At 34.0% G+C, this 21322-nt stretch overlaps 1 protein-coding gene across 1 annotated transcript in view; it reads left to right on the plus strand.

The window, feature by feature from the left end:
- LOC106871988 (cilia- and flagella-associated protein 221) overlaps positions 1 to 21322 on the plus strand; it is a 103168-nt gene that overhangs the window by 50857 nt on the left and 30989 nt on the right. Inside the window, exons 13-15 of the mRNA XM_089365986.1 lie at positions 1621 to 1714; positions 6254 to 6384; positions 16935 to 17015. Of these exons, the coding sequence (XP_089222112.1) occupies positions 1621 to 1714; positions 6254 to 6384; positions 16935 to 17015 (306 nt within the window). The remainder of the gene's footprint in view (positions 1 to 1620; positions 1715 to 6253; positions 6385 to 16934; positions 17016 to 21322) is intronic.

Raw genomic sequence — 21322 nt, forward strand, 5'->3', positions numbered from 1 at the left:
CAGAGTCTCACCACTTCTTGTACTTACACCTTAGATCCATCATAACGTCTGATGTGACTTTTTAAACCAGACAATGTTTTGAAAAGACAACCACATAAAAGTTAAGCTCTGATCTTTGTAGATCTTCATATGTCTTTTGAGGCCTCAGTTAGATTCGCAGACCTTATGGCATACATGGCGCTGACAGGTATTCACAGATAGATAGGTAGAGTAGTTGATGGAAGTTCATTTTTCACGGGTCCACAAAATGAGATTTAAGCCCAGAAAAAGAACAGTGACAAACAAGAAAAAGGCGGAGGAGAAGGAGAAGAGAGAGAAGAAAAAGAAGGAAGAGGAGGGGGAGGGGGAGGTGGTGAAAAAAGCAAAAGAAGAAATATAAAGAAAATGAATTTAACAGCAAAAAAAAAAAATAATTAAGAAAAAGATTAAAAAAAAACCCACCTCACCAAATTGGTTTAGTAATAAAGTGTAGTAGTAGTAGTAGTAGTAGTAGTAGTAGTAGTAGTTGTAGTAGTAGTAGTAGTAGTAGTAGTAGTTGTTGCTGTTGTTGTTCTTGTTGTAGTAGAGGAAGGAGAAATGGAAGAAAAGCGACCAAAGATAGAAATTGAGAAAATGTTATAAGACTTATTGAGTTTAGAATGGTTGTTGGAATTAATTGTAGGTGAAGTTCTTTGATTTAGTGTTTGAACAAAGGGAATTATGTAAATGGTACACATACAACTAATTTTTTTTATATTGTTCTTTTTTTTTGCCTTTTTCTGAGATTGTTGGAATGTCTTTTTTTTCATTTTTGTTCAGCTAATCCATTAAATTAACTGAACACTAAAGATAACTAAATGTGTACACATACACACATGTATGTATGTATAATATGTATATGTGTATACATGTAAATGCATTTATATATGTATATATATATATATGCATGTGTGTGTGTGTTTGCATGTATATATCTAAAAGTATAAACATACATTTATATGTATATGTATATATATGTGTTTGTGCGTATGTATGTACATATCTGTATGTATGTATGTGTATATATGTATATATGCATATATATATATATATATATATATATATATATATATAAATTTAATTGGAGGATATGTTAAACTAATGAAGGGGTGGTTGCATCCAAGGAAATACTGGTTCAATACCTAGTATTGTTGGGGAATGAAATTCCCTTAAATCAGTAGGTTTATATTAAGCATATAGATTATATCCAGTTAAAAGAAGAAAACAAAATGGAAATTAGGAAGTTAATAATTGTTTATTATCAACAAATTGGTCATCTTCGTTTCTTACAACTGATGCCAGTACCACCTGATTGGTACCTGTACCGGTGGCATGTAAAAAGCACCGTTCAAGCGTGATCAATGCCAGTACTGCCTAACTGGCCTTTGTGCCAGTGGCATGTAAAAAGCACCCACGACACTCTTGGAGTGTTTGGTGTTAGGAAGGGCATCCAGCTGTAGAAACTCTGCCAGATCAGATTGGAACCTACACAACTACACAAACACACAAGCAAACAATCACAGACATATACTGACAAACACGTATACACACACCAACACACACACATATGCTTGCATTTAAATGTGTTAAACCATTTTTCAGGTCATCATCCAAAACCGATACTCAAAAAGGCTGAAAATTTTGAAGGACCTTGCTGAAAAATGGAGGCATGAAACGTTTATACCAGATTCCATTGGTTTGTTGATCACTTATGTCTTTACAATGGATGCAGTATGAATGGCTACATCTTTACTGCTGCTGCTGCTGCTGCTTGTCTTCTTGCTCCTCCTGCTTATTCTCCCTCCTCCTCCTCCTGCTTCTCTGCCTTCTTGTGCTGTTGCTCCTCCTCCCCCTTTCTGCTGCTCCTCCCCCTTTCTGCTGCTCCTCCCCCTTTCTGCTGCTCCTCCCCCTTTCTGCTGCTCCTCCCCCTTTCTGCTGCTCCCCCCCTTTCTGCTGCTCCTCTTCCTCCTGCTGCTCCTCTTCCTCCTGCTGCTCTTCCTGCCCTGCTCCTCCTCCTCCTGCAGCTCCTCCTCCTCCTGCTGTTTCTTCTCACATCCTCCTGCTTCTCCTGCTGTGGCTTGCCTTCTTCCCTCTCCTGCTCATTCTCCCTCCTCCTCCTCCTGCTTCTCTGCCTGCTCCTCCTCCTCCTGCAGCTCCTCCTTCTCCTGCTGGTGCTAGTATTGCTGCTCTCACCATCACTACTTAATTAATAGTAATAATAACCCTTCTTACTACAGGGACAAGGCCTGAAATTTGCATGCCTATGACATTATGTGCATAGCACCCATTAATTATGGTTATTATGTAAGTCTGGGCCTCTTTAAACAGCTGTTGAGATTAGACATTACATAATTTTTTAATGTATATATATTTTTCTGTATTATACTTTCTGTATTATATTTTTCTGCATTATATTTCACTCAGAAATCTGAATTCTAAAGGGTTAATTAAATATTTTCCTAATCCTAACTACAGCAGCGATAATAGCCTTAGCTTAACTGTCATTTGTTTTTCCTTGCTGGGTCTGTAGGTGGGAGGGGTTGGGGAGGGGTGGTTAGGGTTGGGGGGTCAGAGTCAGTTCCTTCGAGACATTAAGGAGAAAAAAAAGCTGACTGCTTCTCATATCAAAGCTGAGAGAAACCGGGAAAACAAGACCCAGCACTGAATCACTTACAGCAACTACTGCAACTGCAATAAGAAAAACTGCAACAAAGAAAACAGCTCAAATGCAACCCATTTAGCTGTGGATATGGTGCAAAAGCCGTGACTTCACTACCACCACCACCACTACGACCATAAAACCGTAATTAATGTTGACTCGTTAGTTATTAATTTATTCATCGACATCCTTAAAGATGCCAGTAGCTTCATTTTTTTTTCCATATTTTTATTTTCATTTCTATTTTTTAACAATTTTTATTTATTTATTTATTTATTTAAAAAAAATCTTTTGTTGGATGGATTTTAAAGTCTTGCTAGGAAATTATCTCGAGATCTTTTAAACTTTTAATTACATTTCTTCTGTACAAATGTATGTAATTATCTACTCAGAAACAATTGAGGAAAACTTGAAAAAAAAATGAAAAATAACCAAAAAAAAAAATGTTATGAAACAATTTTAGAGAAGTGTTCCTAAACGCTTCTGTCTTTTATGAATAACAATAATAATAATAATAATAATAATAATAATAATAATAATAATAATAATAATAATAATAATAAGAAGAAGAAGAAGAAGAAGAAGAAGAGTAATAATAATATAATCAAAGATAATAATAGTTAATAATAATAATAATAATAATAATACCAGCAATTTTTCTTTCCTCCTCCTTATCATCATCATCATCATCATCATCATCATCATCATCATCATCATCAGCAGCAGCAGCAGCATCGTTAATCGATTGAGCTGGCTGAAATGTCAGCTCACTGGATGAAATGCCCTGTGGTGTTTTATCTGTCTTTTATGTCTTGAGTTCAAATCCTACTGAGGTTGACTTTACCCCTCATTCCACCCTGGTTGATCAAGTAAGTACCAGTTGAGCACTGGGGGATGTGATCTAATTGATTCCCCCCCCCACCTCCTAACTTTCAGGCCTTGTGCCTTTTGTAAAAAGAATTATTATTATTATTATTATTATTATTATTATTATTATTATTATTATTATCATCATTATTATTATTAATGGTGGTGAGCTGGTAGTATTTCATCCATCTTTATGTTCTGAATTCAAATTCTGTTGAGGTCAACTTTTCCTTTCATCCTTTCAGGGTCGATAACTCAAGTACGATAGGCACAAGGCCTGAAATCTTGTCAACCCCAGTGCTCAACTGGTACTTATTTCATCAACCCGGAAAGGATGAAAGGCAAAGTTGACCTTGGCAGGATTTGAACTCAGAATGTAATGATGAATGAAATACTGCTAAGCGTTTTGCCTGGCATGCAACGATTTTGTCAGCTTGCCATCTGAATAATGATAATAATAATAATAATGATAGTAATGACGATGATGATTATAATAATAATAATAATAATAATAATGAATATAATAATGATTATAATAATTGATGATATTACATAATTTTTTCTGGAAATTTTGTGCATAAAGCACATTTGAAATTATTTTTGTTGTAGTTTTATTTCTGTATTTTGTGCCAAAGTTTTTGCTGAATTTACTATTAATTTAGCTAATTTCACACAATTATGCTTTGAAATTAAAATAAATATAATGAAACAGTAAAAGAATGTTGATTATAATAATAATAATAATAAGAATATCATAATAATGATAATGATAATGATAATAATGATGATAATAATAATAATAATAATAACAGTAATAATAAACTAACGAAATGCATTATCTATGAGTAATGTTATTATTAAAGAAAATCCTGGTTTTAAAACATTCTCGAAACTGAAGACAAAATTAATAGGTTATTTGTATTTGAATGTTTTTTTTAAAATTCATATTTGTTATATTCTTTTAGTTATTTGCTTTGGAAATGTTCGTTAGTGCTTCGTTTGTGTGTGTGTGTGTTTTTAATGTTACTGTCATTATCGTCAATCATCTCCACAGTCATTGTTGTCGACTTTGGCAACAAGGTGGTAGCGGTAGTAGTAGAAGTGGTGTCTTCATTGTTGTTGATGTTGTTGTTGTTGTTGTTATTGTTGTTGTTGTTGTTGACTTGGGTCTTCAAAGTCACCATCATGCTCATCATCATTGTTATCATCTTCATTATTATTATTATTATTATTATTATTATTACTATTGTCACCCTCATCAGTGTCATAAGCTGGCAGAGTTGTTAGCACGCTGGGCAAAAAATGCTTAGCAGCATCCCTCCTGTCTTTAGGTTCTGAGTTCAAATTCCGCCGAGGTCAACTCTACCTTTCCTCCTTTTAGGGTCATTAAAATAAGTACCAATTGAGCCCAGGGGTCGATGTAATTGACTTAACCCTCCCCACAAATTGCTGGCCTTGTGCCAAATTTTGAAGCCGTTATTACCACCCTCATCATCACCACCCTCATACCATCATTACCATTATCCTACTTATTGTGGGTTCGATTCCCCGACAAAGTATTGTGTTGTGTTCTTGAGCAAAGCACTTCATTTTATGTGCTCTGCGATCACTTCGGCATCTGGCACTTGTGGCACCTTAAGCAAGTGTCTTCTACTATAACCTCAGGCTGACCAAAGCCTTGTGAGTGGATTTGGTTGATAGAAACTGAAAAAAGCCCATCATATATGTGTATATATATATATATATATATATATATATATATATATATAAACTAGCTTAAAAGCTACACTCCATGTGGACTTTTAAGATAGCTCCTGCAGAGAGCCAATTGGGCCTGCAACCCCAAATTAAGCATTTATTGGTACCCTACCAATATGGTATTACTTTAAATTCAGTTTAAATCAAAAACTTGTAAGTTTATCAATCTTTTGAGTTCTTTTAAAATTTAAATCTTCTGGACTGTTAGCATATAACAAATCCTCATCCAGACCGGATCCCATCCAAGACTGAATGTTCAAGAACCAAATGAAGGGAAGATTTTCAGTTTTGGGATCATCCTGATTCCAAAAAGATACAATATCTCTATGTAGAGCAATATAGTCTGAGATACAGTGGTTCCAGACGAACAGACAGAATTTTGCATTTATTATTATAGATATATATCAGAGGATGGGCAAGTCAGTTGCCTTGATTCTAGTACTTGACTGGTACTTCATTTTCTTGACTCCAAAGGGATGAAAAGCAAAGATGACTTCAGCAGGATTTGAACACAGGATTTGAACACAGGAAGAAATGCAGCTGAGCATTTTGTTGACCATGCTAATGATTTTGCCAGCTTGCTGCCCCACACAAACTTCTGGGCTTTTACCTCTGGGAAGAAGTGGTCTTTGACCTGTCCAGCATAGGGAACCCTACCCAGGAAGTTGCATTCCACAGGTATAGATATCACAGTGATTGAGGCATACAAGCCAACACATCACAATTTGCATTGCGCTTTGTAGTGGAAAGTTACCAATTCCGCCATCCCCCTTTTTTCCAAAATATTGCTGACATATTGCAACATCCTGCTTTGAATAATGCTGTTCTAAAACTATATTAGCATGGAAAAACTGATGTAAGAACAAATAAATTATCACATTACTGAGAGAGTAATTAGCATGGAAAGTAATGTAAGCTTGCAATATATTCTAGGTTTTGTTTTAATTGCAGATGATTATCAGCTCAGAGAAAAGTTTCATGAAGAAATAAAGAAGAATTACAATACCGTATTTGAGGATATGTCTTCAAACATCTGTTCACAGTCATTTATGCATACTAATCAACCTGGAGACAAAATTAAGGTAATTGCAGTTATCTTTTTCCTTTTTTTTTTTTTTTTGTTCCATTTCTTTCCTTGTTATCTAAATTTGTTTTTTGTTTGTTTTACTGGAAAAATAATATTTTAAAAAATATTTTTAAATGTTGAAATTGATTTATCATTATCTCTCTCTTTCTCTTTCTTTGTCTCTCTCTCTCTCTCTGTTTCTCACTATTTCTCTCTGCATACAAACACACATTCACACACACAAACACACATAGAAGCATATAGACACAGAGAGAAAGAGAAAAATATATTTATATAGATATGTGTATATATATATATATATATATATATATATATATATATATATCAATATACACGCACAATATTTATAGATGTATGTGTATATTTACATATATGCACATATATATTCATATATATGTAGATTATATGTATTCATATTTATGTGTGTGTATATATATATATATATATATATATGTATATCTTCATACATATTATGTCACACTCACACACACACACACCCATACATACAGGATTAGTGAATATGAAGGAATCAGTGAAACAGTGAAGAAAATGATGGTGGAACCGACAAACTGGATTCTCAATCCAGAGATGGTTGTTAATTCTCAGACAAGTTGAAGGAAAGGAAATTGTGAATTCCTAAATTCCTCCATTTTTGAGACGTATATTTTTTTACGTTCACAGTCAGTTGTCTGTGTCCATACTGGGGCACTACTTTTATTGTCTGCCCCTACCCACACCACTTATTGGCAACCTGGTACTTATTTTATTAATCTCTATTTGTTGAGCTGTGAATTTATGAAACATGAACATAATATACAGAAGATCTATAACCTTGGTTCCAAATGCTGACATATACATACATATATATACATATCTCCATATATACCAGGGCTATATATGGGTTAAGGGCATTGCAAAAGAACCTTCTGAGTTCTTTTACATAATTAACTGATCTTCCTGTATTTACTTTTACCCAAAGCCAGGGACTTCTCAGCAGACCCTTGCATACATGCACAGGCATGGCTTTGTGGTGAGAAGTTTGCGCAGTAGATTGAACCTGCAAGCACATGCTAGCAAAGTGAAATTCTTAACCACTGAACCATGTCTATGTCTACATGTATATCTATCAACCTATAAACAAAGAAAAAAAAAATCATTCATCAAAATAAAATGCAAAACGAAAGTTATTCATCATTTCTTTCTCTATAATTTGTGATTTTATGGCTTGTTCCAAAATATTTCTAAATGGAAAACTAAATTAATTTGCTGATTTCTCAACTAATTGCTTATTTTAAATCGATTCATAACATTAATTTATTTACCTTCAATTGTGATATCATTTGGAGGTTAAATATGTAAAAAAACAAAAAATATGAAAAACAGCAAAACAAAATAAACCATAACGAAACGAAAGTAAACTTCAAACATTAATTATTATAATTAAAATGTTGTTTTTGCATTTGTATTTTATCATTCATGAATCACTAATTGTCAAGGTAGTGGAAGTCATGTTTTTCTATGGAATTGACACCAATATATGAAGGTGAAAAAGACATAGATGGTAGTGTCAAAGAAACAATGCGTTAGAAGGAATTTCTATGTGGTTTCTTGGCCTCCTAGACATAAAAGCAAAATGTTCCTCAAATTATCCCTTTACAGTAGCTGCCACTATTTTAGCAAGTTCTATTGCTTTTGCTGTGTGGAGGCATGTGGCCTAATGGTTAGAGCAGCAGACTTGTGGTGGAGAGATCACAGGTTCGAATCTCAGAGCGGGTGATGTGTGTGTTTATGAGTCAAACACATAAGCTCCATGTGACTCTGGCAGAAGGCAATGGCAAACTTCTGTTGACTCTTTCACCACAGCTTTCTCTCACTCTTTCCTCCTGCATGTAGCAGCTTACCTGCAATGGACCGGTGTCCCATCCAGGTGGGGAGCCTATACACCAATGAAACCGAGAACCTGGCCCTTATGAGCCAGGTACAGCTCGAGAAGAAACAAACAACAACGTTGCTTTTGCTAATTATTTTAGGTGCCTATGTGGTTGGGTGCAAATATAGATTCTCTCTTGGCCCTTCTTCTAAGATGTGACTGTCTGAAGGAGAGAAAGCTGCATCAGTAGTCAGCTGGTACGCATTTGCAGTGGAGTATATTGGAGTAATGTGAAGATGTGTGGTTTAGTAATTTGGGCATTGCACTCCTGATCATAAGGTTTCTAGTTTTGATTCCTGGACTGGGTGAAGTGTTGTGGTTTTGAATAAAACGCTAAAATTCAGTTTATCCCCATCACCTGACCCTATTTATTGATATTTCTGTTGTGTCTCTGTTTAGTTCCTTTTGTCTGTATGTTGTTGTGTCTTTGGGATGTTCATATTTGTGTGAATGTTTTTTTTTGTATGACAGTGTTAATGCTTTTATGTACGTGTACATATGTGTGTGTGTGTGAGTGAGTGTGCATGGTTGAAGTGTGTTTATTTGCGTGTGCAAACTTGTGTGTGTATGTGTGTGTTTGGGTGAATTTTTATTTCTCTAGATGTTTCGGTTTTCAGAAAGTATAAAGGAATATTAAAAGAATGGTAAATAAACACACATACACACATACACACAAGCATGCACACAAACACAGATGTTTGGTAGAAATATGGATATATTTTAAGAATACAGACATAAGTAAACATCACCTTTTGTGATTCACCTGACAATTATGGTAAAACAGTTCTTTGCTAACGCTTGCATAATTTCCTGAAGATAGTCAGTATTTCAACAAATTTGCATTTGATATTTTGTCAGTTTTTCAAAATAAGGTGAGATCTTAATGTTTTATGCTATCTATCCTTTGAACATCTGTTCTGCTTATTCTAATAAAATTCGTGATAACCACAACAGCCACCACAATGGAAGTATTTGCTTTGGTTTTTATAAAATGTTATGTCTGCTTTCCTGGTTTTATTTTTGAAATTTATCACCAATGAAGAAACAAGATAATTTCTTTGGAATTTATACAGCATTGTAATCTATGTATGTACTGCATTTTCCGACTTACAAGTCAATGTAATATATTTTGTAAACATGTAGTGTGAACATTCAAAGATTGTCACCATCTTTCCAAATCCTGCTGCATTTCACATGGAAGGTTTGGTTCTCCAATGTTGTCTTGGTGTATAAGTCCACCTACATATTTTGGGGCTATAAATTTAGGTCTGACAAGTTCAGCTTGTATGCCAGGAAATATAGTATATATGTACATATGTATGAGGAGGTGCCGAAAAGTTCCTGCTTTAAAGGTATCGTGAAACGCCTGGTTGGAGGCCCAACCTTCTGAGTTCTTTTACAGGGTTTAGTAGAAATGAAGGGCTGCTGCAATAAGTGTGTGAATCTGAGAGGGGAATATATTGAATAAGATCATAATTGACTGACCCTCCTGTATTTTCTTTTACCGAAGGCCAGGAACTTTTCAGCATCCCCTCCTGTGTATATGTGTGCCTGACTATTTGTGTGTGTGTGTGTGTGCATGTGTGTGCGTGTGCGTGTGCACGTGTGTGTGTGTGTGATTGTATGTATGCATGTCTACCTGTCTATATGCCTACCTGTCTGTTTATCTGTGTGTCTTTTTGTTTACGTGTATGTATGGGTTATTTATGCACAAGGTATTATTATTGGGGAAGGAAGAATAGTTATACCCTGACATTAAGCTACACCTGTTTACAAGGCAGGTAAATATCTTCATGGCCAGACATGTTTCTTATGGAAAACCTTCCTTCCAAGCACTGCCCAAGATGCTATGCAGTGGGACTGAACCTGAGACCCCATGGTTGGGAAGCAAGCTTCTTAACCACATAGCCAGGACTTCACCAATGTGTGTATGTATGTATGTCTCTTTATGTTTGTCTGTATGTATGTATGAATGTCTCTGTATGTATGTATGTATGTATGTGTATGTGTACACATACATATGCTTATATTTCATAAAAATATGAAATATGCATATATTTTAAGATACAGGTGTAAGTAAGCGGCTTTTGTGATTCAGATGACTGTCTATATTTAAAAAAGAAAAACCCCAAAAAACAAAGAAACAAAACTCTTCTATTGCTAACGCCTGCATTAATTTCCCGAGGATAGTCACCATTTCAGCAGATTTGCATTTTGGTATTTTGACATATTTGTCTTTTCTTCATCTTTTTTTTGCAAAATAATGCTGAGCTTTCAGATCTTTATAATATCTATTCTTGTTACATATGTTTTTGTTTACATTGATGATGCGTGTGACAACCACAACAGCCTCCGACACTCTGGAAGCAATTGGTTTGATTTCCATTGTATTAAAACTTGGGTAATGGCTCTCAGTTACAGTGACTTCCTGTTGTGTATCTTAATCCTTTTGTTTGTTCGGATTTTTTGCTCTATGTTTTTTTTTTTACCAAATCTGTTTTTGTTTTGTTTTATTATTTAAATTTTTATTCTCTTTTTTTTTTCCCCCTTGTTGTATGTGTAGAGTGATAATTGAGACTAATTTGATAGAGAACGTTCCCTGGCTTGCTTTATTTTGATAAAGCTTCAGTATTTTCCTCCCCATTAATTCTGTCTTTTTAAAGGGAGCCCGTTTTTAAAAGCAAAATGGAGACGAGCGGTCGTGCTGCAAATAATACGAGTGGACTCTTGTGCATGGAACACAACAGAGATAAATAATTTATCAATAAACAGTGACAAATAAGAAAGAATGAGTGAACGTATGAATAAATAAATGTATATGTAAACGAATAAAAGAATGTGGCAACATAATAGTAGTTTGCTATAGCGATAATAACAATAATAATAGTAACTACAATAATGATAATAATAATAATAATAATAACGATAATAATATTAATAATAATAATAATAATAATAACGATAATAATAATAATGATGATGATGATAATAATAAACAACAACTACAGTAATAATGACATCAATAATAAAATCAGTAATAGTAATTGCAATAATATCAATAACAACAATAATATCAATAAAAACATAATAATAATAATAATGATAATGATAATACTAATGATAATAATAATAATGATAATAATGATAATGATTATAATGATAATGATGGTAATAATAATGATAATAATAATAATGATAATGATAATAATAATGATAATAATGTTAATAATAGTAATAATAATGATGATGATTGATGATGATGATGACAATAATAATAATGATAATAATAATAATGATGATAATAATAAATATGATAATAATAATAATAAATATGATAATAATAATGATAATGATAATAATAATAATAATGATAATAATATTGATACTAATGATGATGATGATGATGACGATGATGATGATGACGATGATGCTGATGACGATGATGCTGATGACGATGATGATGATGTTGTATGTGAACAAAGCAGCGCTAACACTGTGGTAGCACAATGAAGTACACTATGTAAAAAAAACCGGAAAAAAACATCAATAACACTGTAAGATAATAACAAAAATTCAGAAAAAAAACAAAAAAAAAATCCAAGAAAAAAGCAAATCAAAACAACCAGCTCTGTCTCCATGAAAAAAAAAAATCCGAACCCCCCCCCCCAAAAAAAAAGGTGATGTGTTTTCAGACTGGTTGTTGGTGGGAAGGGCATTGGGAACTTCTTATAATCACCAGTCTTCTGTTTAATTGTGACTCCATTAATAAATCTGTGGACTAAAAGCACCAATGGTGAGAAATGCTATGGACAATCTATAAATCATGATCTTTTATGGGGGGAGGGGGCATAATTTTAGAAAACTATTTACACTGAGGTGATGATGTGTGGCCCAGTGGTTAGTGTATTGCTTTTGTGATTGCTAAATTGTGGGTTCAGTTCCCTGGCCTGGGTGGTGTGTTGTGTTCTTGAGCATAACACTTCATTTCAGGTTGCTTCAGTCCACTCAATTTTCTAAAAATTTCCTTTTCGTATTTTATTGTTTCCGTCCACAGAGAAACAGACAGAATCTCTCTTTTATATATATATAGATATACATACATACACACACACATATACATACATATATACACATATATGTATATGATGATGATGATGATGATGATGATGATGATGATGATGATGATGATGATTATGATGATGATGATGATGATAATTCAAGGTAAAAGTTCAGCCTTTCTTTTGTGTGGCTCTTATTTTTATACGCTTGTTTGCAATTTTCATTGTAACGGTTTTCTAAAGCATCTGAAGACAAACCCATCAAACAAACTTTACTCTCTGTGGAAGGAAACAATAAAATACGAAAAGGAAATTTTTAGAAATTGAAGAATGTTTTGATAAATAAATATCACACACACACACACACACACAAAAGAAAACAACAGCCAAAAGCAAAAAGTGAAAAGCTAAAAAAGCATCGTAAAAGCACCCAAGTGGTAATATCAAATTATTGAAGAAAAAAAAAATCAAGCGAAAATTCTTTCCATTGTCCATGTCTGCTAACACACTTCAAGGAAGAACTGGGTCAACTTGGAAATCAGCAATGTTTTGGTTCCTTATCTTCTGAGTTCTAATTACAACATTGCCTTTCATCACTCTAATGCAGTGGTTCTCAACCAGGTTCTTTAGGGATATGGCCCTTTAGGGATATGGCCCTTTAGGGATCGTATAAAATTTCCATGTCAAAATTTATCCGCAATAAATTGATTAAGCTCCTGCACTACACAAAATATTTTAATAATTGGTTTCATACAATTCCTAATGATCTTTACCAATGGTCTCCTTTGATTGCTATTCTATTCAGACACACCTTGCCAGTCATTCGATGTTAAAAACGTCCTTTTATATTCTTTAGAATTAAATCATCATTACCATCATTTAGCATGGATAACGGATGTTCAATTATGACGATGATAATAATGGTAATTTAATTGCTTCAGTCGTTTCACTGTAGCCATGCTGGAGCACCGCCTTTAGTTGAAGAAATCTTTCAGTTTCCGTCTACCAAATCCACTCACAAGGCTTTGGTCGGCCCGAGGTAATAGTAGAAGACACTTGCCCAAGGTACCACGCAGTAGGACTGAACCCAGAACCATGTGGTTGGTAAGCAAGCTACTTACCACACAGCCACTCCTGTGGCTATAAATTATTTTATTACTGTGGTCCTTCTTTTATATTCCAAGCAATTATATTATTTTCACAGCCTAGACAGGAGTAAATTGTTGATGTTGTTGCTGAGGTAGTGCAGGTTTTGTTGTGTTTTGTGTTTTGCGCTGTAAATGAACCAGGGAATCTATCAATCAATCTGTCTGACTGATTTGCTTGCGTGTATGCCTGTGTGCGTCTGTGTGTGTATTTGTGTGTGTGTGTCCATTTGTTTGTCTTTTATTACCTGTCTGTTTTTGTTATAATCCTATTATTTGTTTATTTTATTTATTGATTCCTTTACTTATTTGGAAAATGGACATTAACTGATGATGATGATGATGATATATATATATGTATATATATATATGTGTGTATACATATATGTATGTGTGTGTATGGATATATATATATATATATATATACAAATACATTATATATATGTAATGTATATGTATATATATATATATATATATATATATGTATGTATGTATGTATGTATATATATCTTTATGTATGTATATCTGCTCACCAGTTGCACTATTTATGTACGTCTACAGCTAAATGTCTGCTTTCCTATGTTTATCTACTCACTCAGTATGAATATGCAAATACACACACACACTCACACACTCACACACACATACACACACATGCATATGTCCCCTGTCCCGTCCAATGGCACCGAATGCAATGATGAGTGAAAAAAAACAAACAAAAAGGCGCAGAAGCTCAATAAAAACCAACACACAAAAACACCAATATTTTGCAGTAGTTTATTTTGTGCTTCCTGTATTCCATTGTGAATTTCTGTCTTTATGTATGTCACTGTCTCTCTGACTGTCTGACTGTCTGTCTCTTTCTTTCCCTGTCTCTATCTATATGTGTGTGTATGTGCACATGCAAATAGATGTGTCTGTCTACATTCATGTATGTATGTATATGTGTGTGTGAGTGTGTGTATGTGTGTGTATATATATATATATATATATATATGTATATATATATATATATATATATGCATACATATGTATGGATTTTCCTCTATGCTATATGTCAATGTATTTATCTATCTATATTTATCTATCTGCCTGTATCTATCTATCACTATCTATATATTGATCTATCTATCAATCTATCTGTCCATTTATCTATCTATCTATCTATCTATCTATCTATCTATCTATCTACCTACCCACACACACACAAATACACACATAGGCATATATTTGCACACACATATCTATGTAATGTTGCTAATTATAAACCAGTTCATAAGATGAAATGTTTGTGTGCTTTCGATTACCAGTTGTTGTACTCCCATAAGACAGTAAATAAACTGACCTTCAGCATCCAGCTGACAATGATGAAAATAATAGTTATTTTCTATAGAGTTGGCCTAAAAAAATCTAATTTTTTTCATGGAGACTGTAATAATATACACCAATCTATACACATCTACATAAATATTATAGTTTCTGAATTTAATATCCAGCAAAGAAAGAGGTGAATGGTTTGCTGGAGACGGGCTGATTGAGTAGAACTAGTGGGACAGGATACGCTTTTACTCTTTTATTTGGTTCAGCCATGTGGCTGTGGTCATGCTGGAGCACCACCATAAAATATTCATTTTTTATTACAAATTTGCAGCCAACTAAACAGTTCTGGACTTTAAGCGCTGCTGGGGAAGGGGTTTTATGTGTGAGATGTGTGAGGTTTATTCCTCAGTGGAATAATAATAATGATGATGATGATAATAATAATAATAATAATAATAATAATAATAATAATAATAATAATAATAATAATAATAATAATAGTTCAATACCACAGATTTGTTTGTCAGTTGTTTGATCCTAATTTGCAAAAACCTGGCCCTGCCCATGATAAAAACTGGTGGGAACACAAGCCACCTCCAGTGCTTGAAAATGATCACATATCACATCTCACTCCTCTGGAACTTCACCATTCAAACTGACAGAAAGATAGATGCAAATAGGCCAGACATTATATTGAAAGACTTCAGACAAAAATCATGCCTCCTCATTGATATGACTGTCCCAATCGATATCAATGTATCTGTCAAGACATACCAAAAAACTGAGCAAGTATAAAGATCTTGAAATAGAAATTGGCAAAATGTGGAACCTGAAGACTAAAACAATACCTATTGTCATAGGTGCCCTGGGAATGACAGTGAAACTGGCTGATTCCTACCTAGCTCAGATACCAGGAAACCCCAAAATGGCAGATATTCAAAAGATAGTGCTCATGGGAATTGCTCATATCCTACGAAAGATACTATGTAATCTCAAATTTTAAAACGAACTCATAATTTTCTTATGGTTTCTTAAACATTCTCTAGAACAATACTATGTACAAAACCAAATATATGACACCCTAGGCATAACACCAACATGAACTTCTAAGTTGTTGTCTCTTGAGGTCTCTGGGTGAGACTTGGATCCAACTTGTACAAATGCAAAGCAAAAGTCAAACATAAAATAATAATAATAATAATAATAATAATAATAATAATAATAATAATAATAATCTTTTCTACTATAGGATTATAGTAGAAATTTTGGATGATCATAGCAATAATAATAATAATGATGATGATAATGATGTTGTTAAATATATTTTTCTGTTTTGGACAATTCTTTTAAATATGAAAATGTCTCAATAAAGGGTGCAGATATGGCCATGTGGTTAAGGGTCTTGCTTTGTGACATTGTGGTTTTAGCTTCAGTCCCATCATGTAGAACCTTAGGCGAGTGTCATCTATAACAGTTCCAGCCTGATTGGTACCTCATGAATGAATTTGGTAGTTGGAAATTGTGTAGAAGTCTCACGTATATGTGTGTTTGTATATATATATATATATATATATATATATAACGTGAGAGAGTTAGGGGTTGGGGGTTCAACCCACTCTTTTTCTTTTCTTCCTTTTTGTCACTTTTGCTATGAATTAAATTAATGAATTCAACGGGATACACCGTCTGCAAGTAATTGGGTTCAGCATATTATCCTCCATTTTCTAATTGTTACATATACATATATATATATATATATATATATATATATATATATATGCTCTCTCATCCACCCACTACCTAACAACCAGTTTTATGTCACCGAACTATGGTAATAGCAACTAATAGAATTTGTAGTGTGATTGATTTCTTTGGCGAAACCTTTCAAGATTTTGTCCCAGGATGGCCTCAGTCCAGTGACTGAAACGGTAAGAGATATAAGAAAAACATTAATAATGTACAATAATCTAATAATGTAGGAAGTTATTTTTAGAAATGTCTCATTTACTGTAATGCTTGTTTTTTTTTATGGTATTATCTTTTATTTATTTCTTTTCTTTTTCTTTTTTTTCTTTTTTTGATTGCATTATAGATTTATGACACATTCTCTCAAGTTCCTCTCAGCGACACGGAATTTATTTCAAGAAAAACAGTTTCCTATGAAGACTTGCTGGTTTGTAGATTCGCCTCTCTGATGTTTGTTAATGCATAAGGCAGTGAGCTGGCAGAACTGTTCGCATGTCGGACAGAATGCTTTACGACATTGTTTGCAGTGCTTTATGTGCTCGTTTCATTGACCTTCTACTGAGGTCAACTTTGCCTTTCGTCCTTTCAGTCTTCACTACCATCATCATCATCATCATCGTCGTCATCATCATCATCAAATTTATCATCATCATCAGCATCGTCATCATCATCATCATCATCATCATCATCATCATCATCATCCCCACCAGCATCATCATCAGCATCATCATTGTCATCATTGTCATCATCGTCATCATCATCATCATCATCATCATCCCCACCAGCATCATCATCAGCATCATCATCATCATCATTGACATCATTGTCATCATCATCATCATCATCATCATCATCATCATCATCAAATTCATCGTCATCGTCATCAGCGTCATCATCAGCATCATTGTCATCATCTTCATCATAGTCATGGACATGTAATGTAATAAAAATACCACTAGTATTTTACCTGTTGCTCTACCAATTCTGCCAGCTCCTGTTTTTAATAATCAGAGATGAAACTTAACTGTTTAGTTGCCATATTTCTGTAGAAATACATTGCCTTTGATTGAATTAATTTTGAACAGCATGAAGAATTTACCAAAATAGCTTTGTCATTAAATTGGTGTCTGGGAGATAAATTGATTTGAAATTTTGATGGAAGGTTTTTTAGATCACTTTCAAACAGGAAGTTTTGCATCACAGAACCAGGGGTGGTCTTAGACAGGTTGGTGTCAAAAATTATTAACATTTTAGTATTTCTGTTGAACACACTTCTTGTGTTTCAACAGATTTTCAAAAACAAGGAAGAATTTAATAAAACAACTTTGTCATTATTAAGTTGTTGTTTGAAACTTAATTGAACATAAAATTTTGATGGAAGGCTGCAATTTAAAACACTTTAAACAGGGAATTTGTATCACAGGACCACCAATGAATTCAAGTTGGCTGATATGAAACAAATGGTTGCTTATTAAAATCTGAAATGTTGTTTCTGTTGAAGCTGAGATCCAAAGGACTTTGTTTTCTGCTATAACAAGGCTAGTATTGATAACTATGTGCACACACGCATATATTTATTATTCTTATACAAGACTGTTCTTGACAGTAACTTCAAAGTTTTGGCCAGCTAAACCATTGTCTGATGATAATTTGCTAACGGAAACTTCAGACACTGTCAACAACATTTCTGTATAAGAATAATTAATTTGTGCTCTATAAAAATAAGTAGTAACCCATCAGATTAACCCTTTAAACATTCAGATAGTTCTATCAGATGTAATGCTTCTCATTTACTCACAGTGTCTCGAATTAATCATGGATTATCCTGAAACTTCAAACTTTTGCTGACATTGTAGGGTAGATGAGAAATGCCTGATCTAACCAGTTTGAACTTAAAACAAGTAGAATGTATTGGCCTGATCTGGCTGGTTTAAATGCTAAAGAGTTAACGTAATTTTTCTTTTTTATTGTAACCGAACATAAAAACAAGCATTAATATATACACATATACGCATTCTTAGATTCAAGTTTATCTCTGTAGATTTTCTATAGAATTGAGACCCAGCACTGCAAGTTACAATATTTCATAAACAAATATGTCTATGGTGCAAGAGTCCTGTTGCCAGACATAGGGTCTTCCAGCAGTACTACCACTTCCAGACACTTGATGTAGGCATCTGTGTTGAGTGTGAGGCTGTGTGGGAAGATGAATGGAGGCATAATGTTGCCATCACTAGCGATCACTCCAAATGCCATGATACTGTTTTTCTCATCAATGGTGCCCAACTAGCCATACTATACAGTGTAGTCGACAAAATCTAAAACAATGCACATATGCAAAATTGAAAATATAAAACAGCGACAATTTACGCATTGCACCCTGTATATACATACACAACGCACACACACACACATATATCTATACCCATGCATATATATATATATATATATATATATATATATATATATATATATATATATATATATAAATATATATATATATATATACACACATATACACATAACACACACACATGTATATATATGTTTATGTACACGTTTATATATGTACATCTCTCTCTCGCTTTATACATATATATATATGTATATATAAAATCTCTCTTTTCTTACATATATAAATGGGAAAAAAGATTGTGAGAGAAAAAGATACTTATATAAGCATATTGACTGATTGATATGTAATTTGAGAGAAAGTGATGGATAGATAGGTAGATGGATAAATAAATAGATAGATAGACAGGTAGACAGGTAAAGAGGTAGATAGATAGATAGATAGATAGCTAGATAGATAGATAGATAGATAGATGGGTAGATAGATAGATGGGTAGATAGATAGATGGGTAGATAGGTAGATAGATAGATAGATGGATAGTTAGAAGTAGATAAATTGAGAAAGCAGAGGGCTCATTCTATAGAATGTCTAGACTTGTTGAGTAGTATTTAAAAATAAGGAAAAAAAAAAAGCAAAAAGCAACAAAAGAATCAAAAAACCAGCCTAAAATATCCTCATTAATGCGTCAAACATGACAGCAAATATTTTCAGAAAACAAGCATTTGCACATTCATTTCAACAGCTGTTCCTTCATAATTCATACGGAATCACTGAATTCCATTTCTCTTGTTGCATAATGTATTAAGCTGTCAAGTTTTGGGGAAATACAGTTTGAAAGCTGTCATCATCATCCACCGTTGCTGTTGTTGTTGTTGTTGTTGTTGTCGTTGTTGCTGTCGTTGTTGGTATCAGTGGTGACAGGGGGAGGTGTCGAAAGCAGTAGCAGTGGCAGCGACGTTGGTGGTGGCAGCAGCCGCAGTCAGTGTTCTTGTCTTCGTTATTGTCGGTCGATGTCGTTGTTGTTGTTGTTGTTGTTGTCGTCGTCACTATCCTCATCACTACTGTCATCATCATCATCACCATCGTCGTCACTATCCTCATCACTACTGTCATCATCATCATCACCATCGTCGTCATCATCTTTATTGCTATTGCCATCCTGTTCATCATTATTGCCGTCATTGCTTTCGTCATTGCTGTAGTCATTCATCGCTTTATTATTGAGATGATTCTTTGGCGTTGCCACCATCATCATCATTTTCCATCTTCTCTCTCTCTTCTCCCACACCTTCTCCTCCTCCACCTCCTCCAGCTCATGTCCTTTATCGTCCCCATCATCGTTATCATCATTATCATTATCATCATCATCATATCATCATCATCATCATCACAACTGCTATTACATTCACTACAATCATGTCCTATCCTCTTCATCCTGATCACCATCATCAACCTCGAGACCATCATCATCATCATCATTGTTATCATGATCATCGTTATTGTCATCACCATCAAAATCGTAATCACCATCGTACTCATCATCATCATCATCGACATCATCATCATTCCCACCATTGTCATTATCATTATCATTATGATTGTAATCATCATGATTGATCATCATCGGCCTCATCATCATCATCAGCCTCCTCATCATCACCATCGTCATCATCATCATCATCATCATCATCATCATCATCATTATCATCGACATCAGTAGAAACTTCACTGTCAGCACTTTCAGGAAATTGAATGATTTCAGTTTTAATTTTTTTGCAAAGTATTTTTAACAATAAGGATTAAATTTTATCCCTTATTATCAAAAAAAAAAAAAAAAAAGAAAATAAAATATCAGATAAAGGATCTTGTTAAAGATCTTGTAATAAAATACATAATGAAACTGTTATACATGCGATAAAGGTCAATAAACTGTTAAATGAAACAGATGAAGAGATACAAAAATCAGGCACGCACCCTCTTCCACCTCCGCACCATTGATTTAACAACCACTTCTCCTTGTTTGCATGGCTCAGACAGAATTCATCGAGGCAGATTTTCTGCAGCCATTGTGCTTCTTTCCTGTTAATCTCCATTCGTTTCCAGGCATACACACACACACACACACACACACACACACACACACACACACACACACACACACACACACACACACACACACACACACACAACATACAAATCTGCACATATACATACTCTTTACTCTTTTACTTGTTTCAGTCATTTGACTGTGGCCATGCTGGAGCACCGCCTTTAGTCGGGCAAATCGACCCCAGGACTTATTCTTTGTAAGCCTAGTACTTATTCTATCGGTCCCTTTCGCCGAACCGCTAAGTTACGGGTACGTAAACACACCAGCATCG

This window comes from Octopus bimaculoides, chromosome 18 (assembly GCF_046866305.1).
Source record: "Octopus bimaculoides isolate indiv1 chromosome 18, ASM4686630v1, whole genome shotgun sequence".
Taxonomy (NCBI): Eukaryota; Metazoa; Mollusca; class Cephalopoda; order Octopoda; family Octopodidae; genus Octopus; species Octopus bimaculoides.